Below are 24,512 nucleotides of genomic sequence, written 5' to 3'. Positions count from 1 at the left end.
ACAGTCCTATAGTATAGTATATAGTATATAAGGAGTATGTGTATGTGTATGTATATATACATATATACACACACACACACACACAGGGAAAAGACCCGAATACACCAAAACTTGCATATATATATATATATATATATACACACATACACACACTTATATATATATATATACACTTGTATATATATATATACATATATATATATATGTATATATCTGTATATAAATATACATACATATATATATACACACACACACACACACACACACACACACACACACATTCCTTCGCCCTCAGGACTTTCCACACCTGAGGGACTACAATTCCCATCTTCCCCAGCCACCAACTCCAACCCTCCCCCGCCCCCCTCCGCCCCCCAAGTAGGGAATCTCCTCAGAAACCTCCACCGGGTGGTCCTCTCCCTTCATTTCCTTCAAAAGCCCCGTTACCTGAGGGAGGTTCCGCGGCCTCGCACTCGCAAAGCCGGCTCCGCCGCCATCCGCGGCCTCCCTGAGGCATCGCCTTCATTTCCCCCCCCCTCCACCCCATCAAGCCATCGCCTCAACAATTCCCGTTGCTACGGAGACGGGCCGCCTCCCGCCGGACGACCGAGACTCTACTAAGATTGGGCCTCTGCGCTTACCGTCCCTCCCTCGCCGTTTTCTTTTCTTCCCTTTTTTTTTTTTGCTCCTCTTCACCCCATTGGCGCCTCTCTCTCTTTCGCGACGAATCTCCTTCAAAGCACGTGACCGAGGTGTGGGGGGGGAGGGCGGGGAGAGGAAAAAGGGGAGGAGGTTCTTTCCTGGCTCCCAAGCCTTTGCGACTCTATGGCTCCCTGCTTCCGAGCTTTGCCCGCCAATGAGCAGCGTCGGAGAACGGAAGAGGCGGGGCGGCGCCTGCGCAGAGCCGGCGGCGCGGAGTCCACGTGTGTGTTGGAGAGGGGGGTATTCGCTGCTTGCCGGTTGGGGGGAGTGGATCATGTCTTGGCTCTTCGGGCTGAACCGCGGCGGCGGCGGCGGCGGCGACGCGGGTCCTGGAGCCGGGCTACCCCCGCTGCCTCCTCCTCCTCCCGGCGGGGGATCGAAGGAAGGGACGGGCGAAGGGAGCCGCCCCAAGGACAAATGGAGCAACTTCGACCCCACCGGCCTGGAGCGCGCTGCCAAGGCCGCCCGAGAGCTCGACGCTTCCCGTGAGTCGGGTGGATCTCCCCTCTGGGTGGATCTCTTCCCTGGATCCCCTGCTTGGGGAGAGGGAGGGCTCACTGGGATCCCTTGCCATGATCAACAGGGATCCTTCTTTGGCTAGGGACTCCCTCCTGGATCTAGTCCCCGGGGATCTAGTGGATCTAGCAGAACGAGGGGAAAAAAGCTCAGTGGATCTTTCGTGGCTGGTTGAATGAATGAATGAAAATGAATGAATGGAGATCGCAGCTAGTCCTCGACTTACGACCACAACAGATTATTATTTTATTATTATTATTATTATTTGTGATGAATATATACTTTGATGATGACTGTGATCATGATTTATCGTTTATAGCTTTTATGTACACTGAGAGCTTATGCACCGAAGACAAATTCCTTGTTTGTCCAATCATACTTGGCTAATAAGGAATTCTATTCTAGTCTGTCTCAATGCTGGACGAGAACCAGATCGCACAATTCACCACAATGCCGAATCTGCACACAGACACCCCTTGTCTCAAACAGCATTTCTGCAGCCTTGCTTCCAGCCACCCAAGGCGGATTACACTTTACAGCCCCAGCGGCAATGCCCTTTGACCTTCTAGCTCTCATGTGATTTTCTTCAGAAGCTTCTATTGTGTCTTTTGCCCCTGAAAGGACTGACCAAAAAAAAAAGCATTTTTAACTCAATGTATTTTTAGGAGCGGCCAAAATTTAAACCACAAAAGAGCATCCTTTTGAGTTGGTTTTTGAAAACAATAGTTTTATTATTTCTCTTCCTTCTGGCAATGCACAAGCCAGAATCTCTGGTTCGGACAACATTTGTGTTATTTCCAGCAGGGCTTATCTCCATGTAATTTAACCATTGGGCAATCAAAATTGCAATGAATTATCATGGGCAAAATCAATGTTAGGTGGGGAGGAATTTTTTTTTTTAATTTATTTTTTTGAATGATGGAAAACAACTGATATTTTCTTTTCAGGACATGCCAAAGAGGCGCTAGGCTTAGCTCAGCTACAGGAACAGACACTACAGCTGGAACAGCAGTCTAAATTAAAGGTGAGTAAAACATAGCAATTCAGGTTGTGCTGTTAATAGATTCCCACACACACACACAGACACCTCTTGCTTGATCATTCCTCATATTTGATGTTGAAACTCTAGAAAGAGTGCAGAGAAGAGCAGCAATGATGATTAGGGGCCTGGAAGTTAAAACATATGAAGAACGATTGCAGGAATTGGGTATGTCTAGTTGAATGAAAAGAAGGACTGGGGTGACAGGACAGCAGTCTTCCAAATATTTGAGGGGCTGCCACAAAGAGGAAGGGGTCAACCTATTCTCCAAAGCACCTGAAGGCAGGACAAGAAGCAATGGGTGGAAACTAATCAAGGAGAGAAGCAACTTAGAACTAAGGAGGAATTTCCTGACAGTGAGAACAATTAATCCGTGGAACAACTTGCCTCCAGAAGTTGTGAATGCTCCAACACTGGAAGTTTTTAAGAAGAGGTTGGATAACCATTTGTCTGAAGTGGTGTAGGATTTCCTGCCTAAGCAGGCCCCTGAGATATTGGAAGACTGCTATCATGTCTCCCCTAGTCCTTCTTTTCATTAAACTAGACATACCCAGTTCCTGCAACCGTTCTTCATATGTTTTAGCCTCCCATCCTCTAATCATCTTTGTGGCTCTTTTCTGCGCTCTTTCCAGAGTCTCAACATCTTTTTTACATCGTGGCAACCAAAACTGCATGCAGTGTTTTAAGTGTGTTCTTACTACACTTGGAATACTGCAGATTAGAGTGAGGCGGGTTTTTTTTTTTAAGGTGGGAAACTTAACAGAATTTCTTGTATGAAAAAGCTGGAGATAAATGTTTCTTCCTGTGGGTCGGTTCTATCATTCTTCCTATTTTTTCTCCTTCTCCTTAGGAATATGAAGCTGCCGTAGAACAATTGAAGAATGAACAGGTCCGGATACAAGCAGACGAGAGGAGGAAAACCCTTAATGAAGAGACAAGGCAACAACAAGCGGTAAAATGCTGCCTTAACAACCGTGTTCCTACAACTGCACCGACTTGCTTAAGAAATGTGGCACGGAAAAATCGTAAAACGGGACAAAGCAATATAAATTTTGGGCTCGATTGTCGTAAGCTGAGGACTACCTATATCAGGGAAATAGATTGTTTCAATATTAAATTCAGCTCGAGTGAAGTTACAGTCTTCTCTGTCCAAATAGTTTTAACTCTCAAGACCCCTGTCCCTCTTTCCTTTTAAATAGCACTCAATTTCCCCTATGTCTGTTTTTTATCTTAAAGAGAGCCCAGTACCAGGACAAATTAGCTCGGCAACGTTACGAGGACCAGTTACGACAGCAGGTTGGTCCTATTTCTTTCTTAAATGTGGGGAGGGAAGGTTGGGATCAAAGAAGGGGAACCATCTACAGGCCGGTACATCCGTGGGGTGGTTAAAAAAAGATTTACCGTGCTTTTCGGAGTATAAGACACACTTTTTCCTCCCCGAAAAGAGGGTGGAAATGTTGGTGCATCTTATACACCGAATACAGCCATTTTTGGCCTCCCGAAACCCCGCCCTGCACATCCCATTTTCACCAAAAAAACCAGGCCGTTTTTCGCAAAAACTCAGGGTGCGCAGAGGGTTTGGGAGGCCTGCAGAGTGCTCCTGGGAGCTGGTGGAGAGCAAAAACGTGATGCGTGGGGTTGGGAGCAGTGGTGGGATTCAAATTTTTTTTACTACCGGTTCTGTGGGTTGGGCTTGGTGGGCGTGGCAGGGGAAGGTTACTGCAAAATCCCCATTTCCTCCCGATCAACTGGGACTCAGGAGGCAGAGAATAGATGGGGGCAGGGCCAGTCAGAATTTTTACTACCGGTTCTCCGAACTACTCAAAATTTCCATTACCGGTTCTCCAGAACTGGTCAGAACCTACTGAAACCCCACCTCAGGTTGGGAGGCCAAAGACGGGCCCGTTTTTCACAAAAACGGGACACGCAGACAGTTTGGGAGGCCTGCAGAGTGCTCCTGGGGCCTGGGGAGGGCAAAAACATTTTTTTTCTTGTTTACCTCTTCAAAATCTTGGTGCATTTTATAGTCTGAAAAATATGATAATAAATAGAAATGCTGCTCACACAGATCCTTCATCTGGGTTCGTTAAAAACCCTTTGTGAGCAAAGGGAGGTGATGGCCTGCGGTGTAAACAAAGTAGGGGGTGAGGGGGTAATATACCCAATATACCCTGAACATTAGAAAATACCTTACTGGCTGCTGTTTTTAAGGGGAAGAGAAAATCAAGGGGCAAGTTCTTTTAAGCTCAGCGGCTTTCCCAGTTGTCGGCAGACTGAATTCTGTTTTTCCTCCCTCAGCAACTCCTTAACGAAGAGAATTTAAGGAAGCAAGAAGAATCGGTCCAGAAGCAGGAAGCCATGAGGAGAGGTAGGGGACGATGGCAAAGGGGAAGATTTGGGGGTTTCGGGCCTACCAGGTTTGGGGGCTTTGGGCCTTTAGAGTCGAGATGCAAAAGTTAAGGGGAAGGGAGACTAGAAAATATTAAAGGGAGCAGGGAAGAATCCCCAAAGAACAGGAAAGGTTAGAAGAAAATAACCAGGAAATTAGAATTTTAAGAGAATAGAAAATAGAATAGAACAGAACAGAACAAGGGTGAGCAAATGTGGCCCTTTTACAACCTGTGGACTTCAACTCCCAGAATTCCTGAGACAGCCAAGCTGTAAAAGGGCCACATTTACCCATCCCTGCAATAGAATAGAATGAATTTAGAATAGAATGAATTAGAAATAGAATATTGGAATGAATAGAATGGAATAGAATAGAATGAATTAGAAATAGAATAGAATAGAATAGAATAGAATAGAATAGAATAGAATAGAATAGAATAGAATAGAATAGAATAGAATAGAATAGAATATTGGAATGAATGGAACGGAACAGAACAGAATAGAATTCTTTATTGGCCAAGTATGACTGGACACACAAGGAATTTGTCTTAGGTGTATATGCTCTCAGGGTCCATAAGGAGAATAAAATACATTCATCGAGAATAAAAAGATACAACACTTTTTTGGGGGGGGTGTTTCAAGATAATCCTATTCCACTGCTGGAATGGCCTGGGAAGAGCCCAGACCTTCACCCAGTTGAAAAATCTATGGATTTTCCGATTAAAGAAACTTGTTAGTCAGAAGTGATCCAGCAATTTTTGTATATCTCGTTTTTTCTACGTGTTTCACTTTTCTTCTTTATACTGTCATTGCTATTCTAATAACAAATCCTTCATAAAAGTTATGGCATTACATTCTTGATTAAATTATCGTTCCATTGATATATAATTTTATGGTACTACTCCCCCCCCCAAAAAAAAGTGTTATTAGCCAAGTTTTAGAAAATACGCTTTTCCCAAAAGGTTTCCACAATTTTGGCCACTGCTGTACATCTACATAAGTGATCTTTGGAAAGAAGGTTGAACTACAACCCCCATCTTCCCCCAGGATCCCACAATCCTTTGCCAAGTAGCTCTGTTGGTTGGTTGAGGTCTGAAGGCTGTTGCGACCCCCCCCCATGACACTTTTTCCCCATCGATTCAAGCTCTCGGTTTCCTTTGTAGCGACGGTGGAGCGCGAGATGGAACTGCGACACAAGAACGAGATGCTGCGGATCGAGGCGGAAGCCCAGGCTCGCGCCAGGGCGGAGCGGGAAAACGCGGATCTCATCCGGGAACAAATTCGGCTCAAGGCTGCCGAGCATCGTCAGACTGTGTTGGATTCTCTCAAGTACGTTTGCTGAAAAGACTGGAAAAGGACAGGCAGGGTTGAAGACTAGGCAGCGGTGGCAAAATTAACAGCACTTAAGTTTAGCCAGATTTAAATAAAAGTATCTTCCACCTATATTATCTGGACATGCCACTTTTTAAAAGGTTTGCTCTTTTCCTCTTTAGGACAGCTGGGACGCTTTTTGGAGAAGGTTTCCGTGCCTTTGTTACTGACTGGGATAAAGTAACAGCCACGGTAAGCCACATATCAAATTTAGAGACTTGATTTCTGAGACTTCTCAGGAAACAATAACTGAATGAGAAACTGCTGGTGGCCTTCTACCACTGCACCATAGAGAGTATTTTAACTTACTGCACTTGTGTATAGTTTGCCAATTGCATAATGGCAGATAGAACAGCACTCCAGAGGGTCAGTGTCATTGCCCAGAGGATCATGGGTTGCCTTTTCCCCTCCTTGGAAGAGCTTTATAGCTCTCGCTGCCTTAAGAAAGTTCAAAACCTCTTTAAAGATCCATCCCCTGGGCACCCCCCCTTTCTTTCTTTCTTTCTTTTTTTTTTTTTTTGAACTATTACCATCTGGCAGATGGTGCAGGACAATAAAAACAAGGACAAATAGGCTGAAAAACAGCTTCTATCCCAGAGCACAAACTACACATGTTTTGTACTCTGACAATCAAGGTTTGAATTTGAATTTGTGGTGGGTTCTGCTTACATGGAGGAAAATGCCTTTCCTGGAGTTGCTCAGGGCCCAGAGAAATTGGCTCTGTATTCCAATCTGGGTGAAATGAAAGAAGTCTGAAGGAGGGGGGAAAAAAGGAATTCTTTGTTAAGAATCCCTCCCAATGTTTGTTCCTTTTAAAAAAAAACTCTCGCATTGTTAGAATTATGTGTGGTTGAAAAACAAGATCTGAAAGCATCGCTTTTCTGATTTGCGGCAGGTGGCGGGGTTGACTCTGCTGGCCGTCGGCATCTACAGTGCCAAAAACGCCACCGCTGTGGCCGGGCGGTATATCGAAGCTCGTCTGGGCAAGCCCTCGTTGGTGCGGGAAACCTCCCGTATCACCGTACTCGAAGCGCTCAAGCATCCCATCCAGGTAAGCTTTCCCGCCTTTGAGACAGGCCAAGTTAGGAAACATACCGCCTTCCAGAAATGCCACTTTTATTGGGTATGAGAACGGAATCTTAAAAGCCGTCGTAATGGGTAGAAGGAACAACCTTAAAGAACAAACGGAAGGAGGAAGCTGCAATCAAGAGTGGTCGGATAAAAGAAACCGGAGTCCTGTCCAATACTGTAACCCGAGGAAACGTCTCGGAAAAGACCCTTTTCTAGTTCTCAGGAAAAAGGAGCAGAGGAGCACATTCAGACTTGCAAAAGTTGGCTACTATAAACTTACCGGGTTTTTTGGCATATAAGATGTACTTTTTTCCCTCCTTAAAGAGGCTGAAAATTTGGGTGCGTCTTATACTCTGGATGTAACTCCGCCCACCGAAGGGCCTCCGCGCATCCTCTTCCTGGCTGCAGAGACTGCAACCGACAATGGCTTGTGTTTTTTGGGCTCCACGCGTCCCGTTCTCAGCCTCCAAACGCTCCGTTTGAGAGCCCTTCAAGGCTGCGGGGATCGCCAAAGCACATCGCCGCCCAAAAACACAATGCATCTGGAGGCTGAAAACGAGACTCGCGGTGCCCAAAATGTCTACCTGGAACAGCTGCTGCCTTCTCTTAACCGCTTCTGCGCTTCGCCTGCTTTAGTCACCGTAGCTCCCTCCGACGTGCTTTTGAAGCTGTTTTTTAGCCCCAACCTCAAAACCAGCAAGTGAACTAATGTGCTGAAGCTGACCAGGCTAAGGACTAGCCAGATAAATATCTGTCTAGTCCTGGCTATGCAGATTTTTTTTCCCCTATTTTTCTCCCCAAAAACTAAGGTGCGTCTTATATTCCAGTGCATCTTATACTCCGAAAAATTCTCTCTAGCCCAGAGGTCGGCAACCTTAAACACTCAAGGAGCCACAAAAGTCCTAACCGGAAGCCTCCATTCAATTGGTCCTGAGTCCTTCGGGAGTAGGGCAGTATATATATTTAATAAATAAATAAATAAAATTCTGGAGCCGGCCAGAAGTCCGTTTTCCCCACCATAGAGTCTCTTTCCTAGCATGGCATCCTTTTTCTTCGACCTGCCCTAACCGAAAGCCCTATCAAACTGTGGAGCCAACCGGCAACAGGGAGCCGCAGCAGCAGAGGGATGAAAGAGCCACATGCGGCTCCAGAGCTGCAGGTTGCTGACCCTTCCTCTAGCCACTCCTTACAGAGGATAACTTCCCTTGTCTCTTCGGCTTTCTAGGTCGGGAAGCGACTGGCGAGCAAGGCCCAAGACGCTCTCGAAGGAGTCGTTCTCAACGTGAGTGGTTAACGACATCAGAACGGAGCAGCCGGCATCGGGCACATTTTTTAATTGGCGGGAGATCAAAAATAACGGACCACGTGATCAAAACTCCATCCTTTTTATTTATTGTTTGTTTGTTTGTTTGCAAATCACTCAAAGTGGTGAGCCTATCCCACACACCACCTTCCTCCTATTTTCCACGACAACCCTGTGAGGTGGGTTGGGCTGAGAGAGAGTGGCTGGCCCAAAGTCACCCAGAAGGCTTTCATGGTTAAGGCAGGACTTGAACTCACAGTCTCCTGCTTTCCAGCCTGGTGCCTGAACCACTAGACCAGTGTAATCAGTGACTGGCAGATATGTAAATAACAGCTGCTTTAATGAGTATTTTTTATTGGTGTGTGTGTGTGTGTGTGTGGAATTACTCTGTCGTGGCCATTTCATATAGCAGCAAAATAGAACGTCCTTATCCGAGGATGGTATATCACTGAAAATCAGTTGGGAGGGGTGGCTAAGCAGATAGTCCTCGACTTACGACCACAATTGAGCCCAAAATTTCTGTTGCCATGCAAGACATTTGTTAAGTAATTTTTTTCCCCCATTTTACGGCCTTGCTTGCCATGATTGTTAAGTGAACCAATGCAATTGATAAGGGCTTCGGTGGCGCAGTGGTTAGAGTGCAGTACTGCAGGCTACTTCTGCTGACTGCAATTTGGCAGTTCAAATCTCAGCAGGCTCAAGGTTGACTCACCCTTCTGTCCTTCCAAGGTGGCCAGATTGTTGGAGGCAATAGGGCGGACTCTGTAAACCGCTTAGATGAGAGAGCTGTAAAGCACTGTGAAGCAGTATATAACTCTTAAGTACTATTCCTTCCTCCCTCCCTTCCTTCCCAGTGGTTAGAATGCAGTATTGCAGGCTAACTCTGCCCACTGCCAGGAGTTCGATCCTGACCGACTGGCTCAAGGTTGACTCAGCCTTCCATCCTTCCGAGGTGGGTAAAATGAGGACCCAGATTGTTGGGGGCAAGAGGCTGACTCTGTAAACAGCTTAGAGAGGGCTGTAAAAGCACTGTAAAGCGGTATATAAGTCTTAAATGCTAGTGTTAGTCATACGGTTGTTAAGTGAATCTGACTTCCCCATTGGCTTTGCTTGCCGGAAGATCGCAAAAGGGGATCACATGACACCGGGACACCGCCACCATCATAAATATGAGTCAGCTGACAAGCGCCTGAGTTTTGATCATGTGACCATGGGGATACTACCAATGGTTGCAAGTGTGAATAAGGGTCATTTGTTTCAGTGCCGCTGTAACTTCAAAACAATCACTAAACGAATGGTTGTAAATCGAAGACTAACTCTACTAATAGGGACGCGGTGGCTAAGAGGCTGAGCTTGTCGATTGAAAGGTCGGCAGTTCAGCGGTTTGAATCCCTAGCGCCGCGTAACGGGGTGAGCTCCCGTGACTTGTCCCGGCTTCTGCCAACCTAGCAGTTCGAAAGCACATAAAAAAAAAATGCAAGTAGAAAAATAGGGACCACCTTTGGTGGGAAGGGAACAGCGTTCCGTGCGCCTTGGGCGCTGAGTCATGCTGGCCACATGACCACGGAGACGTCTTCGGACAGCGCTGGCTCTTCGGCTTTGAAACGGAGATGAGCACCGCCCCCTAGAGTCGGGAACAACTAGCACATATGTGCGAGGGGAACCTTTACCTTTAACTGTACTAGAAAAGTTTTTCCTTGCCTGCATTCCAGGTGCAGGATCTGGAAATAAGAAGACTGATCTTTCCACCTGCCAAGCTTTAATGCTTTTTTGTGGGGTGTTGGGTCCTTTGCAGCCGACGCTGGAGGAGCGGGTGCGAGACATAGCCATCGCGACCCGGAACACAAGAAATAATAGAAGCCTCTATCGGAATATCCTCATGTATGGACCTCCAGGAACGGGAAAGACCCTTTTTGCCAAGGTAATGCCTCTGTTTTATCATCATTCTGTCAAACCCTAACCCTGAAAATCTTCTAGTCCAACTCCCTGCTTAAGCAGGAAACACTATACCATTTCAGTTAAATCTTGTTCTCTTCCTTTTTTCCCCCCCATACATCTGGGATCAATTTCTCGTTTTCTAGTTTCTGAACTTTTTTTTAAAAAAAGTTTTATCTTTTGTTTTAATCAACGTAAGTGCTTAGTGAACATTGCACTGTCTGAGTTATTTTATTTATACAGTCCGATATTAGTAGCAATAATAATAATAATAATAATAATAATAATAATAATAATAATAATAATAATGTAACAGTGATACCTGTTGTCATCGGGGCACTTGGTACCATGTCCAAGACTTTTACAAAACACATCAAGAAATTGCAGTTTCCTGCAATCACACCAGCGGAACTGCAAAACACTGCGCTAATCGGAACATCGTACCTCTTAAGAAGGTACTTGGTAGGATGCTGACAACTATCCGTATCAACCATTAGCACCAATCAGTGGTATTTGTGACGCATTTTTAAATGATCAGTTGACTGAGTTTCATGTTTAATGAATAAAAGTTTAATAATAATAATAATAATAATAATAATAATAATAATAATAATGCTACTTGGTTGATCCCTAGGACGCTGGCAGCAACCCATATCAACCATTAGCACCAGTCAATGGTATTTGTGACGCATTTTTAAATGATCAGTTGACTGAGTTTCATGTTTAATGAATAAAAGTTATAATAATAATAATAATAATAATAATAATAATAATAATAATAATAATAATAATGCTACTTGGTTGATCCCTAGGACGCTGGCAGCAACCCATATCAACCATTAGCACCAGTCAATGGTATTTGTGATGCATTTTTAAATGATCAGTTGACTGAGTTTCATGTTGAATGAATAAAAGAGATGATAATAATAATAGTAATAATTGTGGTGTATTTTTTACTTAATATAATCATAATATTTATTTATTTATTCATTCATTTATTTATTTAATTTGTATACTGCCCTTTTCCCAAAAGGGACTCAGGGCGGTGGACAGCCAAAATTAAAATACATACAATACAAAAGTTAGCTAAAATAAATTAAATCAATCGGCCTCCCAATTTAAAACCCCAAGTCTATAAAATTTAAAAATTCCCATTAAAAAACCATTTAGGCTAGGCCGGCTTGCTGGAATAAATAAGTCTTCAGGGCCTTACGGAAAGTACCTAGTAATAATCTTTTCATTTCTACTTCTGTTTTCTAGCCACTGATCGAATATATCCCATGTTAAAAAATGTTCTGTTTCTTCCTTGTGCTTTGTGTCCTTGTGTCAGTCCATCCATCTCTGCTCCGTCTAATATCTAGTTTCTGAACTTCTTTACACCAATTACAACTACAATTATAGTTTAACCCCTGTCGCAAAGTTACCTCACATTCTCGTTCTGTAGTGTATCTACTGTAGTCCTAAAAACCATAAATCATTAAAGATTTTTTTTTAACCCCAAAAAGTCCATCATGGGTACCAGATGTTCTGAACTTACCAATGACCTCCATTCACCCAGTCATCCTTTGTTTCTTAAACTCTCTTTTCTCTTTCTAGAAATTAGCCATGCATTCTGGCATGGATTACGCCATCATGACGGGTGGCGATGTCGCCCCTATGGGGCGCGAAGGCGTGACCGCCATGCACAAGGTCTTTGATTGGGCCAACACAAGTCGGAGAGGGTAAGTTATATTTTATATAATAAAATAAAAATGATTTTTAAAAAAGGACTCGGCGGCGGGGGGGAAGATCTGCTTTTAAAAAGAAAAGCATTTCGAAATCTGCCTATCAGACTTCTTTTTAGCAATGTTTGCAGAGCCAGATTCATAGTGATTTCACCAGCCCTTCGCCAATCTCTTGTTGCTGGGCTAGGAAGCCTTCCAGCCAAAATCTTCAGCTCCTTGCTGCGGGTTTAGTTATTTTCAGCATATACCTATTTTTCCTTTCCAGCCTCTTGCTTTTTGTGGATGAAGCTGACGCGTTTCTGCGTAAAAGAGCGACGGTAAGCAGGACGCCTCTTTCTCTCATCTGCACGCTCGTTCCTAGTTACAACTGGGCCGGTCAAAAGCTTTCTCATTTTAATTTGATTAGTGAGCCTAAGTTGTTCTACAGCTCTGGTTCTGTGAAATCTCATTCACAAGTTTCTGGGCCTTTTTTCTGCTGACAAACTGCAACTCTGTGTTGCTCTCTGGGAGACTCAGATAGCTATTTCTGCCTATTAAGGCGTCATCAGTGAGCCACACCCACTTCTCAGATATCCTCCCTGTAAAGGTACAGGGAATGAGATTTGTGAATGAGATTTCACAGAACCAGGGCTGTAGAACAACTTAGTTTACGTAGGTAAAACCCCAACATGCCTCCTCCCAGATGTTGGGGTAGACCAGGTGTCTCAATAGAAAAACTATATGTATATGTATATGTATATGTATTGCCACCAGAAAAGGCATGGGCGGCGGGGATGCCGTCCACTGACTCACCTCACTTGTGCGCGTCGCCCCCGGCCTCTTTTTCACTATCAGAGGCCACGCCCACCCAGTCACATTACACCCCACCACCACCAAGCCACGCCCATAAAACCGGTAGTAATACATTTTACATTTCACCCCTGCTAGGTAGCATCAGCAGGTTGTGTGGTTTTTTGTTTTTTTTTTTTAAATCATCTGATATCCTCACTGACTTGAAAACTTTAAAAAGCAAGAACAAGATGGAGTGGAGAGAGATACATGTAGGAAAGGAGAGCAAGGATCGGATTTAATTTGGATTAATTGGTGTTCCTCCTCTTTGACCCCTGCGTTTGCTTATCCCGGCAGGAGAAAATCAGCGAGGACTTACGAGCGACACTGAATGCTTTCCTTCATAGGACGGGACAACACAGCAACAAGTAAGAGAGTTCCCAACACAATAAAGTAAACAACAGAGAGTGCTTCTAAGCGGTTGTTTCTCCATCTTGACAGCTTGAAGATGTGTGGACTTCAACCCCCAGAATTCCCCTAGCCTTCTAGAACCGGGGTCTCCCACCTTAAGTCCTTCCTGGGGAATTCTGGGAGTTGAAGTCCGCCAGGCTTAAAGTTGCCAAGGTTGAAGTCCCCTGTTCTAGCTAGAAGATCAATTTATTGTACAACTAGAATTAAGTCTGGTTTGTTGGGTTGGTCTCTCTTAGTGCAGAGGAACCCCTACAGCTTCTGTAATGGCCTCCCTGCCTTTGCTCCTTTAGTACCAAATGCTTGCGGGATTTCAATCGGTCCCACTGGCTGGGAATCATGGAGCTTGGAACTCCAGCTCAGATGGACAGCTTCGGAGAAGATTTCAAGGAGAGCGGATCCTGCTTGCCACCTTGAGGCTCAAATTAGACTCTTGACTTACAGTTCTGCCTATAGCAACAGCACTTAGACTTATATACCGCTTCACAGTGCTTAACAGCCCCTCTCTAAGCGCTTTACAGAGTCAGCATTTTATCCATAACAATCTGGCTCCTCATTTTACCCACTTCGGAAGGATGGAAGGCTGAGTCAACCTTGAGCCTGGTGAGATTCGAACTGCCAAATTGCAGGCAGCAGAAGTAGCCTGCAGTACTGCACTCTAACCACTGCGCCATCGAGGCTCATGTATATCTAAACCAGGGGTCAGCAACCTGCGGCTCTGGAGCCGCATGTGGCTCTTTCACCCCTCTGCTGCGGCTCCCTGTCACTCAAAATATGCGTTACAACCGCCAATGTGTGACACCCGCCAGCATGTGATTTATTGAGCTTTTCAACCCCGGGTAGGCCAACCATGGATAAATCCCAAGAAAAGAAAAGTTTCAGAAGAAAACAGAACATTTAATTCAACTACATGTGCTAGTTTTGTGGCCGCTCAAGAAATAGTCAGGCACAGGAAGGTTTTTGTGGCTTCCAGTATTTTCTTTTCTGTGGGAAACGGGTCCAAGTGGCTCATTTGAGTGTTTAAGTTTGCAGACCCCTGATCTAAACCCAGAGTTACCGAATAGTAAGATGGGCAGCATATCACTGTCATTAAATTAAAATATTTACTGAGCTGTTAAAATGGTCCAAAATTTGCAACAGATCTTCTGCGTGACCTTTTAGAAAAAAGAAATATTTTAAAAAATATTACAGTTCTTTGAAACTCCAGCTTTGTCCCTGTCCACACATCATCATTTTTTTATTATTATTATTATCATTAATCATACAACTCCTCTTAAGGATTTGAATTTGCATTTATAACAAGCAGGATGTTTTTGGCACCCATCTTCCATCCAGGATGCCAGTTGCCAACCTCGGAGAATTCCTAAGAGGAAAACGACAACGTGAAAGAGAATCTTGTTTAGTATTTGGGGGGAAAAAACCAAAACCACATATCCACAACGGGTTAAATTGTTCCCTTTAATTGTCTGGGAGAGACCAGCGGGAGCCATAAGTATTATCCGGGGAGGGGTGGGGATGTAAAAAAGGGCCCCTAGGAATTGAATGTAGAATTGCAATTATCCCAAAAAGTGCTGAATCCTCACAGATGGTCGTTTGCTGCTACAGCAGCAATCTTCGCCGTCATCCAAAACTCGGTTTCGATTCATAATGCACCATTAAACCAAAAGCATCGTCGTCAGCAGCCTTTAAAAAAAAAAAAAACGACAACAACAACCAAAAAGCAGCACCATTGTCAAACAGAGCCTGGGGAAATGGAGAGACGAGAGAACTGCCATAAAATCGAAGGAGGGAATGTGGCCTCCTCTTCCTGCCATTAAGGGAGCGATGATGCCATCCTCCATTGCATCACAGGAGGTGACAGTACTGCTTTATGGTGAGATCACACTTGGAATACTGTGTCCAGTTTGGGTCCCCACAGAAAAGTTGGTGAGACCCTAGAACAGGGTCGGCAACCTTAAACCTTAAAAGCGTTGGCTTTTTTGGCAGCTGCTGCACACGGCTATCTTATATTTAAATGGTTGTCCACTAGGACTCCAAGATCCCTCTCACATGTATATGTATACATCCGAATAAGACTGTGAATGTTTCTCTGTGTCATATATGTGTGGGTATATGCATAATGATTACCCTTTGAGAGCTGAATGCAAGGAAATTTCAATTTAGTGTGTACTGATTAGCGTACATTTAAGGTGACAATAAAGCTTTTATCATATTCTATTCTAGCCAGCTTAGGAATTGTGGGTATGCCCTTCTCCAATTCTCCGTCTTCTCCTTCCTTGCAGGTTCATGCTGGTCTTAGCGAGCAATCAGCCAGAACAATTTGATTGGGCCATCAACGACCGGATTGATGAGATGGTCCATTTCCAGCTGCCAGGTTTAGAAGAACGGGAGAGATTGGTCCGAATGTATTTCGACAAGCACATCCTCCAGCCAGCCACCGAGGGCAAACAGTTAGTACAGATCCTGATATTCTTCCTCTGGTTATTACCGTCTTTCCCCAAAAATAAGACCCTGTCTTACAGTTTTTTTGAACCCTGAAATAAGCGCTTGGCCTTATTGCCATGCGCTCAAAAGCCCGATTGGGCTTATTATCAGGGGATGTCTTATTTTGGGGGAAACAGGATGGATGGATAGATAGATAGATAGATAGATAGATAGATAGATAGATGATAGATAGATAGATAGATAGATAGAAAGAAAGAAAGAAAGAAGAAAGAAAGAAAGAAAGAAAGAAAGACAGACAGACAGACAGACAGACAGACAGACAGACAGACAATGATATAGCTAGATAGAAGATAGACAGTAGATGATAGATAGAAAGAGAGAGATATAGATATGATAGATAGATATGATAGATACCGTGTTTCCCCGAAAATAAGACCCTGTCTTATAGTTTTTTGAACCCTGAAATAAGCACATGGCCTTATTGCCATGCGCTCAAAAGCCCAATTGGGCTTATTATCAGGGGAGGTCTTATTTTGGGGGAAACAGGATAGATAGATAGATCTATTCCCTGGCTGGGGAATAAATAGGAGGAAAGAGGAGTGGTGGTTGTAGGAGACAACCATTCGTATTTGTGGAAAGTTTGCTCCTTTGTGTGTTTTGGGCAACAAAGACTGCCTTGCCAGAACTGAGATTTGTCTAGTTCTCTGTTTGAACTGACTTAATTGGCAGCCTCCCTGCTGGGAGATCACAACTTTGCATTTATCACAACGAGCTGATAAGGACCGTTGCTTCAGTTAGCTCCGTGCAGGACTCTTGCTTGGACTTTTCTGCTGGTGAATGCAGTTCATTCCCAAGGTGTAAATAAAGAAGGGAGTTTTCTTGGCGGGGGAATCTGTTTCTTACTTCTGCGAAGGCCGGATCAGAACGACCCCAAATCAGGGCTCTTGAAAGAAAAACAGAAGAGGCCAGACGGTCTGCCTCCTCCTTCCAGCAGGCTCCGATTTCCCACCGAGTGGAAAATGAAAAATAAAACGAACGAGGGGGAGAGGGGAACAAATGTTTTCCTACTGTGGCTGATTCATCTCTTCTCTTTTTTTGGCACCCAGGCGCTTAAAACTGGCCCAGTTTGATTATGGGAAAAAGTGCTCAGAAATTGCCACACTGACAGAAGGCATGTCTGGACGGGAGATCTCGCAGCTTGCGGTGGCTTGGCAGGTAAGATCTCAAAAGGACCCTGTTGGGTTGAGCTGCCCCATCATCCTGAGCCTAGCGACGAGAGTTTTGTGGAATGGAAAGGAGCCACAAAATTCTTGCGGTCTTGCTAAAAACCAGCACGATGGTTCTTTTCATTGACAGGGGAGAAAATTTGAAGAGGGGTTGTTTACCTACCAGTCTCCAGAACCTTTATCATTCTGGCAGCTGGCTTCTACATCTGCACATCTCAAATCTTGTGCAGAATGCACAGCAGGCAGCTGCCAAGGGGCTTGGCTTCTCATATTAAGACAGGTGCCTTCCTCAGTCTGTTGTGTGGTGGCCTGTCGGCCGCCAGCCCCTCCAGCAGCCGAATCAGAGGAGGAGGTGTGGGAGTCAGGGTCAACATCAGGGCAACCCGCGAGCTCCGGGGGGGAAGAGGGAATGGAGCTGGCAGAGAGAGAGAGAAAGAGGCGGAGCCTGGACCATCCATCAGCCCTCGGATGGAGAGTCAACAGCCCCCAGGTCTGGAGGTGGCTGATGAGGAAGAGGAGGAACAGCTGGGTCCTGTGCCTGACGAGCCGATGCACAGAAGGCAGAGGAGAGGAGAGCAGTGGAAATCATTGGGCCGGTCCTCGGGACGGAAGAGCCATTGCTGCTAGCGAAGCCTCACCCTTCTTCTGGGGATAAAAGGCAAGGGGCAGAGATGAATAGATGTGGCAGACAGCTATTCATCTTCCAGACGGACAGACTTGTTAGCCTGCGAGATAAACCAAATATTGGGGGGGGGGTTTGGGGGGGAGCCCCAATTGGGCTACAGGCTTTCGGTTTATTTCATTGTAACCCCTTCCTTCCTCTGTCTACCCAAAGAAACGTTTGCAAGGGATATAGCAAAATGACCAGGGTTTCGTTGGAACTAGACTTGTTCGGTCTTAAAAAATTAACGCAAGTCAAAATCATCATAATGGGCTACAACTTAATACAGGGAGTCCTCAATTTATGACCACAGTCGAGGCCAAAATTTATGTTGCGAAGTGAGAAATTTGTTAAGCTGTGTTTGCCCCGTTTTAACAACTTTTTTCCCCCCGTCACATTTGTTAAGTGAATTGTTGCAATTAGTAACATGGTTGTTAAGTGAATCTGGCTTCCCCGTTGACTTTGCTTGTCGGAAGGTCGCAAAAAAAAGAATCACATGACCCCAGGACGCTGCAGCTGTCATAAATGTGAGTTAATTGTCAAGCATCCGTGTCAGGGTCATGATTTAAGAGCTGACCAGTTGCTACGATGATGTAATGCTGGGAATGAGTCAGCAAGTTTTTGGGCTGATATCACTTTAAGAGCCTATAATAAGAAGAGGCCCTGTTGGGGGCGTATCTCCTCTCTATGTATGTTTCTGTGCTGTAATTGCTGATTGCTGTTTGTTTGAGGTCTGACTAAAGTACGTGTATGTATATATTCTTTGTAGATAAAACCACAGTTTAAATACAAACCGCTGTTTACTGTATTTGCTCCTGGGTTGTCTCACACAGTCACACTGTGCGCACTCTGACAATCCCAATGTAAGTCACGTGACCATGGGGATGCTGCAACGGTCATAAGTGTGAAAAAAATGGTCATGAGCCACTTTTTTTCCAGCGCCGTTGTAATTTCATACGGTCGCTAAATGAACCAAGATACAAGTCAGAGACCCACTTTGTAACTTCGAACTAGGATTCACCATCTCTCTTTCCCTCCTCAGGCCGCAGCCTACGCCTCGGAGGATGGTGTCCTGACGGAAGCCATGATTGATAACCGAGTAGCCGACGCGGTTCAGCAGCACCAACAGAAGATGGAGTGGCTCAAAGCAGAAGGCATGGAGGCAGGCAAGAACCAGCCACTGCCACTTACGCTGGGGAAGACTGCATGAAGGGCCTCGGAAAAGGGGGCTGAGAGAGATCCCAGACCTTTGGGTGGGATTCAGAGATGAGGGGAAGGCCTAGTGCCATTGGAATCATGCGGAGGACAGAATCGAAAGTCCCGGGTCTTGAAGGAAGCCGGGTTGGGTGGGTTCTGAGTTCAGGAACCATTTCCTTGATTTTTTTTTTTCTGTGGACTCCTGGAATAATTATGGGCAAATGGGTCTGTATCACACAAAACAATATATTAAAAAGAGAATTCCTTTGCCAAAGGACAGCAGCCTTAACATTTTGCATCCTGGTTTCATTGGTTTGGAGCTGCCGGTTGGGTTCTGCCTTTGAGGAGACCAAAGGGGACAATTTCATTCAGTGGAGGTCCCTGCAGTGAAGGCCTACCCTTCTCCCTTGACATGGTGTGAAATCAGAATTAACCCTGGGCATATGTATATACATACATACATACAAAAAATTAAAATCTCGGGTGTTTTCCCGCGTCATTGTAAATGAGTTAGTTAAAATGTTTAAAATTCTGGTTAAAATCCTAGCTTAGATCTCAACTAACAATCAAGGGTGCTGTGATGCCTACCAGAATCCTTTCCCCTTTACAGCAGACAGATAATAATAGAGAACCTGAGAAAGCTAGGCCTGTAACATGTAGCCAAACAGCTAGGATGAGGAAGCAGGAAGAAAAACTGCTGTCCTCCAATCAGGACACAGAGTTACAGGCTAACCAGCATACGTCAGCAGCAGCAAACATAGAAAAGCGACAGCTCCGACCTCGTAACACGCCCATAGCTTTTAAACTGAACAAGAGCCTGAAGATGACAGGGTTGTGAGCCTGTCAAAACGTTCCTAGAAAGAAAAAACTTTTAAGGTACTGGTAGGATTTTAGCTGAGGTTTTAAAGGACCTTGCAGAGTGCTCTGTAAGGATTTTTAGAAGATTTTAAGCTAGGATTTTAACCAGAATTTTAAACATTTTAACTAACTTATTTACAATGACGCAGGAAAACACCCGAGATTTTAATTTTTTGCATATACACACCCGCGAAAACTTAAGACATACATACATACATACATACTACCATAAGATCTATGGCGAACCTATGGCACACGTGCCACTCAGAGCCCTCTCTGTGGGCACGTGCGCCATTGCCAGCTGTTCTTCTGGTTTCCGGCGTGCACATGCACACCGGATAGCTGGTCTTCGCGGGTGGTGGAGCACTTGAAAACGGCCCAAAAACTACCTGGAAAACGGCCTGAAAACAGCCCGAAAATGGGCTGGAAAACGGCCAGAAAAAAAGGCATGTGCACGCTGGCCAGGTAGTATTTAGGTTTCCGGTGCTCCTGGGCACGCACATACATGCACTTTCCCATTTGGGCACTAGGTGCTGAAAAGGTTTGCCATCCCTGATCTAGGTGTGTGTTGTTTTTTTTTGTTTTTTTTTTAAAAAGACAGACGCAGCAATTAAAAAATTAAAAGCCAAATGACATAATGGGGAGGTAGCAATTGGTTAGCACTTTATCAAATTTGTTACCTGCTCATACCCAGTTAACGTTCTTTTAAGCTGCCCAGGAGTCACTCGCCAGTGATAATGGGTGGCATAATTAATTTCATAAATAAATGAAACTGTCAACTTGCAAAGCTTTCAAGTTGCCATGAGCAGGAGGGAGGGAGAATTAATTAGGGCATCTTTCGGAAACTTGACAGAAACATTTTGCCACCTGCCAGAGACCTCTAGGATAGGTTAGGTTGGAAGAGATGTCTTAAAATCAAAAGGTTTTTCCTTTCGCTGGGTATTCCGGGGTTTTCTTTCTAGGGGGGAAAAAAACCAAACAGGTTTAACACAACCTATTTGGCTGTTAATTTTATCCTCAGAGAGAGAGAGGGGAAAAAAGAATCAGCTGTTAACAGATGGGAATTCCCTGACTTTGAAAACAAAAACATTATCTGCTCTATTTGGATCTAGGTTCCACTATTGCTTCATTAAGTATCTCTCCACCCACCCACCCCCCAAGCACTGGAGGAATGGGTTGAAACTCTTTCCCTGTGGGGCCGTGTGATACACACCGTTCTCCTCTTCCATCTTCCTCATTTTCTTGTGGGCCCAATCTGCGAGGGAGGAATAACTTGCTTGGCTCAGCAATCTGATCTCTTGCAATTCTCAAAACTAGGGCATCAGCTAGCAGCAGCCAACTTCCACTTTAGGAGAAGAGCTAGATAAAAAAAAATTTTTTTAAAAAAATCTCACCAAACGCTGCCGGAGACAATTTTGTTTTTAACCCACTTGGACAAAGAAGCACAAATCTGCTCGGAGGAGGCCACCAAATAAATATATGAAAGGGAGGGTAAAAAAAATAGCATCCTGATCTCTGTTGTGGGCCGCCGGCAGCCAGCAGAGTCCGACAGTGAGGAGGTTGGGGAAGAACATGGGCCAGTCCTTGGGGGCTGGGGAAAGCTCGGACGAGGGCCCTGCTTTGGAGGCAGAGAGGAAAGTAGACAGCAGCAGCGGGACAGAGGAACAGCTGGAGCCCGTTCCCAGTGTGTGCATGCGCAGAGCTGCCAGAAGACAAGAACAGCTAAGGAAGCAGGGTCGACTCAGGAGTAAGGCCACACCTTGGAGATGATTGGCCCCTCCCATAGGACATAAAAGAGGAGCCGAGCGGGACGTGGGCTTTTGCAGGAAACAATTAGTTCATTTGGTCGTTTCAAGATTGGAAAGTTCTGTTCGAGACTCTTAATAGACTCTGTGCCAAGTTTGGCCTTGCCCTGCGTTTGGAAATTGGTTCTCTGGCAGCGTTCCAAGTGAGATACAGTGGGTGTTGATAAGCATTCCTCTGAAAGACTGCTTGCCAACGCCTTGTTGACTGTGAATGACAATAATTCGCAGTCGTGTAAATAAAAGATTTGGCCCGAATTAAGACTTTTGCTTCATGCTTCCTAAGGAAGCCTAAGTCAGAACACCCTCCATGCTCATTCAAATGCCACTAATACTGTCAATCAAGCGAACCCCAAGGAATTAAATGAACAGAGTTAAATTTTCTCCCCATTTCATTCATTGGAGCCATCCGGTCCTCCAGGAAAAAGAGTTGGGGATCTGGAGAGGCCGAAAAGGCCTCTCTGCTATAGAACTCGATGCCTTCACAGTGCCCAAACACCTTTCCCAAACACCGATTGGCTGCAACGGGGCTTAAGTCACGCCTACCGCCGCCTGCCTGGCCAATGAGAAGCAATTAGTAACTTTTGCCAAGATGGCGCCAGAATAGTAGTTCTGGAAATGAATTTCCCTCAGCTTCGATCCTTATAGACTTTAAAAAAAAATGAATTCCTGAGGTAAAAAAAAAGGCCAAAGCGGTCACAGTCGAGAGACCAAGGACCATAAATCCAAGAAAGCAAGGAAAAAAAAGAAAGGTGAGGGATGTTGACTCCTGTTTCCACACCACAAGAGACACACAAAAATGTGAGTAACACAATAACGGCTTCACACACCCCAAACTTCGACAATGACAACAACGAGACAGGCCTCATTCCTGAACTTCCCCAGCTCAAAATCTCCACAGAGTAAGGAAGCAGCAGAAATGGAGTCTCCTGGGATTGGGCAGCCGATAAATGCAAATAAAATAAAATAATAACAATAATATAGGTCAGTGATGGCTAACCTTTTTGCCGTCGTGTGCCAAAAGCAGAGGGAGTGTGTGGGGGTCACGCGCACGCATGCCCACACCCATAATTCAATATGCCCCGCGCACGCACGCATGACCCTCCCCCATCTTTTCATCCCACTTTTCTAATATATAACTTAAGGCAAATATACCCAATATTCTCATCTTCTATTTTTTCCACAGAATAACCCCAGGAGGCAGTGGTGGGTTTCAATTTTTTTTTTTACTACCAGTTCTGTGGGCGTGGCTTGGTGGGCATGGCGTGGCAGGGGAAGGATACTGCAAAATCCCCATTCCCACCCCACTCCAGGGGAAGGATACTGCAAAATCCCCATTCCCTTCCCACTCCAGGGGAAGGATACTGCAAAATCCCCATTCCCTCTCCAGGGGAAGGTTACTGCAAAATCCCCATTCCCTCCCCACTCCAGGGGAAGGATACTGCAAAATCTCCATTCCCACCCCACTCCAGGGGAAGGATACTGCAAAATCTCCATTCCCACCCCACTCCAGGGGAAGGATACTGCAAAATCCCCACTCCAGGGGAAGGTTACTGCAAAATCCCCATTCCCTCCCCACTCCAGGGGAAGGATACTGTAAAATTCCCATTCCCTTCCCACTCCAGGGGAAGGATACTGCAAAATCTCCATTCCCACCCCACTCCAGGGGAAGGATACTGCAAAATCCCCACTCCAGGGGAAGGTTACTGCAAAATCCCCATTTCCTCCCGATCAGCTGGGACTCGGGGAGGCAGAGAATAGATGGGGGCGGGGCCATTCAGAATTTTTACTACCGGTTCTGTGGGTGTGGCTTGGTAGGCATGGCAGGGGAAGCATACTACAAAATCTCCATTCCCTCCCTACTCCAGGGGAAGGATACTGCAAAATCCCCATTCCCTCCCCACTCCAGGGGAAGGTTACTGCAAAATCCCCATTTCCTCCCGATCAGCTGGGACTCGGGAGGCAGAGAATAGATGGGGGAGAAGCCAGTCAGAATTTTTACTACCGCTTCTCCAAACTACTCACAATTTCCACTACCGCTTCTCCAGAATTTGTCCGAACCTGCTGAAACCCACCTCTGCTGTAAAGTGGATTGGGCAGAGAGAGAGAGAGAGAGAGAGAGAAAGAGTGGCCCAAAGTCACCCAGTTGCTTTCATGCCTAAAGTGGGACTAGAACTCCCTGTCTCCTGGTATCTAGGCCAGCACCTTCACCAATACACCAAACTGGCTCTCATATTATTTTATTTATTTATTTATTTATTTAATTTGTATACCGCCCTTCTCCCAGAAGGGACTCAGGGCGGTGAACAGCCAAAATTAAAAAACATACAAATGCAAAAGTTAAGATAATTAAAAGAATTAAATCATTGGCTACCCAAATTTAAAACCCCAAATCCATAAAATTTAAAATCCCAATTAAATTAATTTATCAATATACTAATCATATGATTGCCATCATATACGCAAAGCGAATCGGTGGTAACACCGGTTAAAACCCACCACTGAGCTGAAAACCACCACTGTTGATCATAATCTGCTGACATGGCTGAAAGATCACAGAATGCTGGTTTCTTTTCCAGTCCTCTAATATTACAGGCTTATTTCCATAAAATCTGTTGTTGCAAAGCTATCTCTTTCATTGATTCCTTAACTAGCAATCTAAACCTTAAACTGATTTAATTAGTGCTACAGCTTGTTATCTTGACTCCCAATTCAGATAGTATCTGTACCAAGTAGCATGGCAGATTAAAATAAAAGTGGTATATTGCCTCTTAAAGCTTCTCTTGGTTTGAAACATTCATTCCATCCAGCTTCCTAAAAACTGCTTCTACGCCAGCTGGTTACCTTAAGGGCTTTTCTTCCTTTTCTCCCTTCCCACCTCCTTTCCTTTTGTGACATGTCTTTTAGACTATAACATTAAAAGCAGAGTGTCAGCCATTTTTGAAGGGCTTCTTAGAAAGCGTTCTCTTTCTGCAGTTTGCCTAAATCAGATGGGATGGATGGAGAATTATTTTAAAAAAAGCTAAGAACCAAGAATT

General features: G+C 44.9%; 2 protein-coding genes across 8 annotated transcripts in view; one reads left to right on the top strand and one right to left on the bottom strand.

Annotated features, from left to right (window-relative positions):
• The window catches only part of LOC117675850 (uncharacterized), a 133,545-nt gene extending 132,910 nt beyond the window's left edge, over positions 1-635 (bottom strand). For all 7 annotated transcript variants that reach the window (XR_015730066.1, XR_015730069.1, XR_015730068.1 and 4 more), the window contains exon 1: positions 448-635. Coding sequence is in view for 3 of the 7 variants with exons in the window: in XM_034434883.3 (XP_034290774.2) it covers positions 448-497 (50 nt within the window). In the remaining 4 variants the exon portion in view is untranslated. The remainder of the gene's footprint in view (positions 1-447) is intronic.
• On the top strand, positions 606-19,103 carry LOC117675849 (ATPase family AAA domain-containing protein 3A-like). The gene is made up of 16 exons (XM_034434879.3): positions 606-1,187; positions 2,166-2,242; positions 3,108-3,209; positions 3,494-3,553; positions 4,556-4,625; positions 5,809-5,974; positions 6,139-6,208; positions 6,912-7,067; positions 8,313-8,369; positions 10,186-10,311; positions 11,922-12,046; positions 12,315-12,366; positions 13,175-13,245; positions 15,568-15,735; positions 16,837-16,945; positions 18,660-19,103. The coding sequence occupies exons 1-16, from the start codon at positions 857-859 to the stop codon at positions 18,825-18,827; spliced, it is 1,908 nt and encodes a 635-aa protein (XP_034290770.2). The 5' UTR covers positions 606-856; the 3' UTR covers positions 18,828-19,103.
• Positions 19,104-24,512: the final 5,409 nt, after the last annotated feature.

This window comes from Pantherophis guttatus, chromosome 15 (genome assembly GCF_059756535.1).
Source record: "Pantherophis guttatus breed Tessera chromosome 15, ASM5975653v1, whole genome shotgun sequence".
Taxonomy (NCBI): Eukaryota; Metazoa; Chordata; class Lepidosauria; order Squamata; family Colubridae; genus Pantherophis; species Pantherophis guttatus.
Note: the sequence above shows the minus strand (reverse complement) of the source record. Positions and strands in the feature narration are given on the sequence as shown.

Coding starts and splice junctions, on each gene's coding strand:
- LOC117675849 (XM_034434879.3), top strand. CDS start 857: ATGAGCAGCGTCGGAGAACGGAAGAGGCGGGGCGGCGCCTGCGCAGAG. Junction 10,312..11,921: donor GAAAGACCCTTTTTGCCAAG/GTAATGCCTCTG, acceptor TTCTCTTTCTAG/AAATTAGCCATGCATTCTGG. Junction 13,246..15,567: donor ACGGGACAACACAGCAACAA/GTAAGAGAGTTC, acceptor CCTTCCTTGCAG/GTTCATGCTGGTCTTAGCGA.